Genomic DNA, 7,845 nt, shown 5'->3' on the forward strand with positions numbered 1-7,845 from the left:
TCCTTAAGGCTTCCACTTGGGCATGGCCAGCCCCATCATACTGTCCTGTGGAGATCAGAGTTTTCCTGGTCACTCAGCCCGTGTGAGGAGCCTGGGGAGCTGAGCGGCTCTGGAATCCCCCGGGGTCATCTTCAACCAGGAGGTGCGACTCCTTGGCTTCTGTTTGTTTGCTGCCTCCCTGAGGGCCAGGCGTCTTTGTGAGCGGCCGGGGTGCAGCTGCTGGGAGACGGCACTGAGAGGCGGCCGCAGACCGTCGGTGCCGAAGGCCCCAACTACATCCATTTACCCATTTGCTCTTAATAAAAAGGCACCCCTACAGTGGGCTCCACAGAGGGAGCACGCCATGCTGGCGCTCACTAGGTGGCCGTGTTCAGTTTTAGTCCACGCTGCTCAGAACTGTGCCATATGCCACATGCTGCTTCCTGCATTCTTATCGCGCCTCACCCCCTCACCCGCGCTGTGGTGAGTCCTATCTGACTCCTGGGGCTGAGACCACGGGCTGTGCCTGTGACGCTGTGACTGAGAATCATGTGACTGTATTTCCCACACAGACCACAGCAGGTAGGCTCTGCTGTCAGTCAGCCTGCAGAGCACATCCAGACAAAATCAGAGGTTAAATAACATCCTTAATGTTGTTTGACTTTTAAAAAGACAAGGCAAGAAAACATATTATTTTGAACGTTAAATATTGTGTAAGTGCCATTACTGTTTGTGAAAAATAGAAAATGCCCAAACCCAGGGAGTCTGTTTGAAGGACTGTGCTCATTCCTACGGAGGGACCACGTTCCCTCAGGGAGGGCCCGTCCCAGCCAGGGCTGGAGGGTGACCATACCCGCCCCTGAGTGTGGGTGGGGGCGACACAGTCCTCCCTCAGGAGGCTTCCACTGACTCCTCAGTCCTCACAAGCCCCTCAGAAGAAGCCTCCACTCTGCTCCTCCCTGACTCCCGGACCGCCCCTGCTCACAAGTAGACGTTCTTTATAGAGTGTGACAGCCATCAGTGGAGGGAATCACCTCATTTGTATGTGGAAGCGAAAGAAACCGAAGCCACAGAAACAGAGAGCAGGCGGTGGCTGCCGGGCGGGGCCGGGGCATGAGGGAGGGGGTGATGGAGACCCGAAGTGCACACCTGAAGGGGTAAGAATCAGTTTTGGGATCCAAGGCGCAGCCTGCGGCCTGGTCAGCAATGCTGCGCTGTATACGTGAAGCACACGTGAGAACAAACGGTAACTGCGAGGTGACGCAGGTGACCAGCACCTTACTGTGGTGGTCATTTTGATATGGACAATTTGAACTGTCGGGAGGTGAACAGCCGCTTTAGGTGCTGGCTGCAGGGTGAAGACCATGCTCATGCACCAGACTCGGTCCTTCATGGTCATTTCTCCTGAAAACTTGCGTGTGTGCAGGCCCAGGGGTTGGGGTGGGGACGGAGGCGGGCTCCCAGGGACAGCGCCCCTGGGAGCAAGCTGGTGTTCTGCTCGCTCTCTATCTGGGAGGCTGAGGCCCATGGATGGGCCTGGAGGCCAGGCCAGGGCGTGAGCAAAGTGCTCATCCAGGGGACACCATGCAGAGTGCCTGTTAAAGCTCCCAGTCATGGTCCTGCATTAAGAAAGACATTCAGCAAACATGAGACAGGTCTGGGAAAATGATTAAGAGAAGCCCGCCTTGCTCATATGCACATACATAGATGCACACACACATATGAAGCTCTGTGCATGTTTAGGAATGTCCTGTGATGCCACGTGTTCTTTCTGGAGAAGACCAGTGCACCTGACATGCTGTAACCAGGAGCATTCTGGCATGTGGGGCTGTGACTGCATCTGATCACATCTGGAAGAGATGGTCTAAGTGCTGCGGGTGCTAGGCACAAAAGGGGAACCAGATAGAACTTCAAAATGACAAACAGGCACGCTCTCCGAGTTTATCAGAGTGTTAAGTACATGATAATGACCAACTCACACAAAGAAAACAGGAAGAAGAAAGAATGTGCTCTGGGAATCCTCATTGTAAGAATCTTTAAAACTAGAGGCCCGGTGCACAAAAATTTGTGCACTTGGGGGGGGGGTCCCCCCAGCCCGGCCTGTGCCCTCTTGCAGTCTGGGACCCCTTGGGAGATAACGACCTGCTGGCTTAGGCCTGCTCCCGGGTGGCAGAGGGCAGGCCCAATCCCTAGGTGCAGCCCCTGGTCAGGCTCAGAGCAGGGCCGATTGGAGAGTTGGGGTGCCGCCCCATCATGCACAGAGCAGGGCGGATCGGGAGGTTGCGATGCCACTCTCAGTCACGCTCAGGGTAGGGCCGATTGGGGGGTTAGGGCACCGCCCCCTGTCACACTCAAGGCAGGGTCGATGGGGAGGTTGTGGCGCCACCCCCTGTCACGCACAGAGCAGGGCCCATCAGGGGGTTGGGGCGCTGCCCCCTGTCATGCACAGAGCAGGGCCAATCAGGGGTTGGGGCGCTGCCCCCTGTCACTCACAGAGCAGGGCCCATCATGGGGGTTGGGGCTCCGCACCCTGTCAAACACAGAGCTGCAGGGCGATCAGGGGATTGGGGAGCTCCCCCCTATCAGGCACAGAGCAGGGCTGATCAGGGGGTTGGGGCACCTTCTCCTGTCATGAACAGAGCAGGGCGGATAGGGAGGTTGTGGCCCCGCCCCCTGTCACACACAGCCACAGGGCGATCAGGGGGTTTGGGCGCTGTCCCCTGTCATGCTGATCCCGGTGCCAGGAGGCCTCGTGGCTCCGCTGATCCCGGTGCCGGGAGGCATATTACCCTTTTACTATATAGAATAGAGGCCTGGTGCATGGGTGGGGGCCGGCTGGTTTGCCCTGAAGGGTGTCCTGGATCAGGGTGGGGTCCCCACTGGGGTGCCTGGCCAGTCTGGGTGAGGGGCTGAGGGCCGTTTTCAGGCTGGTGGGTGACTGAAGCTCCCAACTGCTCCTTTTTTTCTTTTTTCTTTTTCTATTCTGGGCCAGCTTTAGCTCTGAGGCCTCGCTGCTGAAAACATTGATACAATGTTGTGGTCAGGCTGGCTGAAGCCCGGCTGACTGAAAGCCGGTTTCTGGGGTTTTGTTTAGCTTCTATATTTGAAACATAGTTGCTTAGAGTTGCAGCTGAGAGGCCGGCCAGTCAGGTGGGGAACGTTGGAGTCCCGTCACTGGAGCAAGCAAGCCTCCCTGTTCGCTTCAGTGCATGGCTGCCGGCCGCCATCTTGGCTGACAGTTAATTTGCATAAGGATATGCTGATTAGCCAATGGGAAGGGTAGTGGTCGTACGCTAATTACCATGTTTCTCTTTTATTAGTGTAGATGTGCTTGTTTGGCTTATAAGGGGGAAATGGGGCCATGTCCCAGACTGGCCAGATAACTGCTGACCAGGCCCCAGTCTCACACACAGTCCTGATTGCTGTCCACCTGGGCCTCGATTCAGTCATTCACAACATGAGACTAACAATTACCACTCCTTTCTTTGCAATAATGCTTCGAGAATAATCGAAACACCAAACAGAACACATTCTAAGCATCCTCGAAGGAGGAAAGGTTAAGGAATTATTAACCCATGAAAACAAAACTAAGAAATACTGATGCCTGCTCTCCTACCTGCAGGAGGGCTTAGCCGTTTCTGAACTTCCCGGAGCACATCGAAGAGAAAGCAGTGCCCCCCGCAGGCTGCAGGGACCAAAGCTCCTCCTTTAGGACAACGTGCTCTGCGCCCACTGACTGGAGCACAGGAGACTGTGTGGGGTGCAAGGCAGGGACCAGAGAGGTGCCGGGTCACAGGGAGAGAGCCCACCGAGTTATGCCCAGGCCTGAGCGCAGGCATCTGCCGGGGCCTCAGGGAGGGAGAGGACTGGGGAAAGCCGTATGCTCTTTCTGAGCACGTTTCGGAGCAAAGCCAAAAACACGAGACAAGACAAGAAATTCTAAAATCAACAACGACTTGGCTTCTTCTATGTCCCCGGCTATAGTGCTGTGACATTCAGGGGGCGATGCCACTGAGATGGGAAGTTTCTTGTTCAGGGACTATGAAACTTTCCTTAACTGAACTTAGCTCCAGTGCCGTGGAAATGCGTCCGGAAACACACCCACACCCACATGCACGCACATACACGTTCATAGTCACACACACGTGCACATTCATACACACACACATTCTCATACAAAGTGCACATAAATGTGCACATGCACACATGTTCACACATACACGCACATTCACACACTCACACACATGCATGTACACATCCACACGTATGCATGGGTGTGCACTCACACATGTGCACACAATGCATCCTCACACAATGTGCACGCACGTGCACATCCACACACATGCACATTCTCACACATGCACACACATGAGCACACCACACATGTACACACATGCACAACACACATTCTCTCACACATGTACACATGTGTGCATATTCTCCCACACACATGTGCACACTCTCTCACATACACACACACTCTCACACACATGCGCACACACATGTGCACATCACACACACTTTCCCTGCTGCAAACCTTAGTCCACCTTAGACATGAGCAGGAGTGCAGTAGAAAACGGGGTTACATCTACCCTCTCAGTGTTCTCAGCGAGACCCTCCTGGCCACACAGGGAGCTGTGAGTGTAAATAATTCCTTGGCACTAAATTAGGTTTTAAATTATTAGAAGAGGCCACACAGGGAAAGAAACCTGAGACAGCCCACCATTCAGCTCTCCAAGCAACATAAGATGGAGGAGACCGCTGTAATCCCACCTGGTACAATTTAAGTTACTCTTGGTCATTGAAAATCATATCAAACCACAATTTCATGACAAAAAGATAAACTGCCACACGGAGGCTCCGTGAAGCCTGAGGTCCCTGCCACTGAAATCGCCTAGAGAAACTGCCGATCCCCGCCCAGTGCTCTTACTGAAGAGACTGGTTGCCTTTTGCACCAGACCCACGCCTCCTGGTACCCAGAAGGATGTTCCTTCTCATCAGACTCCGTCCTCACTACCCACGGGGTAAATGACCTCATTCCAGCACAGGCTGCCCCTGTCCACCGGGTCAGAGCTGAAGCACCAGGGGCCGGGACTGAAAGGCAATGGGAAGAGGAGGGAGGGGAGAGGGCTGGGTGGGAAGGAGCGAGGGAGGAGGGCAGGCAGAACCCGGGAGAACACGTTCTCCGTCCACGAGCTACAGGTTCAGGTTCGGAGAGGCTGCTGACCTTCCTCTCAGCGCGCGAGCTGCTCTCCTGGGCCACTTGGCTTCCACGCGGCTGCCCGTTTCTCTTCAGGATAAAAGGGGGATTGCTGAGCTGCTAGCACAGCTCGCCACATGCCTTCACCCCGTACCTTCACATGCGCTTGCAAGTTGCAAAAGAACGTGCAACCAGCATGAAGTATGACAGGACTTTCTAAACCCAGCGCAATCCAAATGCGGAAAAAATGACTAGTTCTATGGAAGAGGTGCACGCGGCCAGGCAGTTTTATCCGCATCACTGCACTGGGTTCCCTGTCCAACGCCCCAAGGTAATCGCAGGAGGACGTACACACCATGCACTTTCCGAGGGGGCAGGCGCGTCTGTGCCGTGGACCATACAGAAGCATCACACGCGGCCGAGTTGGGAACAGGTTGCTGATTGCCCCACATCAGAAAACAGGTGTGGTTCCTCGGAGCAAACTGCGACTGGGTGTGCACGGAATTCCAGACCCAAAGAGGCCCAGACCCCTGTGACGGCACACTGTGGGTTAGCTTATTGCTTAGTGCACTGTGTGCAAGGGCCATAGTCGCTTGCATGTAGCAAAAGCCTTTTCTGCACACTAGGCTGTGAACTAAATGTTTACTTTCAAACATTTAGTCTGAAAAACAGAAGTGATGCTTTCTACCCGCCCACCAGTGTGGCCCTACTGGTCCCTGGTCCCGGCCCCCAGAGCCACGGAGCCCCTGAGCCCATCTCCACAGCAGGTCAGGGCTTGCAGCTCGTCTCTGCTCTGTGGACCTGGCCTCAGGGGCACTGCCCAGCAGGGACGCACCAGGACCCCAGCCCCACCAGCACGCCCTGCCCCACATGCTGGCCGTCCCACCCCAATCCCTGCCCTGGAACCCCGGGCGAATGGACACACCCCGATGACTGTGTGGGGTTCCAGAACACTTACGTGTGCCCACGGGAGCATACAGTCAAGGCTCTTACCCCACGTGCCCCAGGTTGCTCTGGAGACTAGACACAGAGCCCACCCGTGACTCCGCCAGGGGCCTGGGAACCAGCTGCCATGCACAGCCCAGGACACTGTCAGCGAACACTGAGCAGCCGGGAGGCACGCAGATGGCATGAACGGCAACCAGGAGGGTCAGAACACTCCACTTCTGGGTCCAACTGGATTACGTTGCTTCACTTAGGTTCTCTGTGAAGCAGACAAACGCCCAGCCTTTTACCTCGTGGCTTTCATCACAGTGGCCCCATCGCCTTGTGCAGAGGCGCCGACTCCCTGCACCACAAACTGCACCTGCTTCTGACCAAAAGGTGTGAGAGGAGGCGAACAAACAGTCCTTCATCGAAGCAGCACTAAGTCAGATGGCGAGAGAACATGTGCAGGAGAAGTAACCTACGTGACGGCAGCAGAACTCGAAATCTGCACAGCAGACCCGGCCTGGGGACCAGCACACAGCAACCTGTGGTAAGCATCTGCCCAGTAAACACGCAGGCACCCACCGCTGCCAGCGCTCCCTGACCGCGTGCGGGTGTGACAGCTCCACGAGGCTCATCCCGCCCCGTGAGGAGTCTCCCTCCAGAGGCTCCGGGTCCGAGCCCTGCCATCCTTCAGCCCACGTGTGAGAACAATCCCTGCTTTATACATTTCCTGCTTCATGACCAAGTTTCTTTATTTAAAATATAAACTAAAAGTACATGATTATCCACTGCCTTGCTGTGAATGACATTAAGCTATCGGTTAAAGTAAAATCTCCCACCAGAAGGAAGGTTTTCTGCTACTAAGAGAGTAATCCGCGTTCACATGAGCCATCCCAGAACAAGCGTGTTGGGGTGATGGCACCTTGGGGCAGTGCACAGCCCACACAGACACCCCAGAATGGGCACCGCACTCGGAAATTCGTGGCCCCTGGCAGTCACCCCCACAGCTGATGACCATGTTTCACATGAGACCCCACAGGCACCTTTAAGTGGTTCTCCATTTGGCACCAGATCGCTTCTGTATGAATCTGGCCGCTGCATATTTTCATTTCTTTGAAACAAAGAGTAAGGAAACTATTTTAATTGTTCTTAGAAGAATGTGAGAAAACCTACTTTTCACATAACTTAACTTTAACATGTTTAGCTGAGAATACATGAATCCGATGAAATGCCATCGTTAAGTGCTTTTAACAAAGAATTAAATACTTACGCCATGATACCTGAGAGGTGAAACATTTCGGCTGTGATATAGGACAAATAACTGTACAGGAAGACAAAGAGTGGCTCGATCACCCGTATGTTATGTGTGAACCGCGTGGTGAATGCCGCTATAAATCCCAGGAAGATGCCGATCAACATGCCGCCGATGCCCACAACAAAGAAGTTGGCAATCCCGGCAAACACGTCAACAGTCTCAATGGTCTTCATCTGGCAGAAGGACTTGAACAGGTTGTACAGGACCTGTGCGGAGGGAGCGCATGGTCATGGTCAGCTCTTCCAGCCACACTCCCCCTTACCTCCCTTCCCCTCCCCCCCCGCCACCACATGCGCCTGCCTCTCAGAGGATGTGCCTTCTGGCACCCAAGCGGTGGCCGTGGCAGTTCCTACGCATTTGTTTATTTAAATCATATTCCCCTCTCTTGGCACCAAAGGCTTTGATAACAGCATGTTGTCAG

General features: G+C 54.4%; 1 protein-coding gene across 1 annotated transcript in view; it reads right to left on the bottom strand.

Annotated features, from left to right (window-relative positions):
- Window positions 1-7,318: 7,318 nt before the first annotated feature.
- The window catches only part of LOC111823227 (sodium/hydrogen exchanger 2), a 68,898-nt gene continuing 68,371 nt past the window's right edge, over window positions 7,319-7,845 (bottom strand). Inside the window, exon 3 of the mRNA XM_023743989.1 lies at window positions 7,319-7,630. Within this exon, the coding sequence (XP_023599757.1) occupies window positions 7,376-7,630 (255 nt within the window). The 3' untranslated portion in view covers window positions 7,319-7,375. The remainder of the gene's footprint in view (window positions 7,631-7,845) is intronic.

Source organism: Myotis lucifugus, unplaced genomic scaffold (genome assembly GCF_000147115.1).
Source record: "Myotis lucifugus unplaced genomic scaffold, Myoluc2.0 scaffold_422, whole genome shotgun sequence".
Classification (NCBI taxonomy): Eukaryota; Metazoa; Chordata; class Mammalia; order Chiroptera; family Vespertilionidae; genus Myotis; species Myotis lucifugus.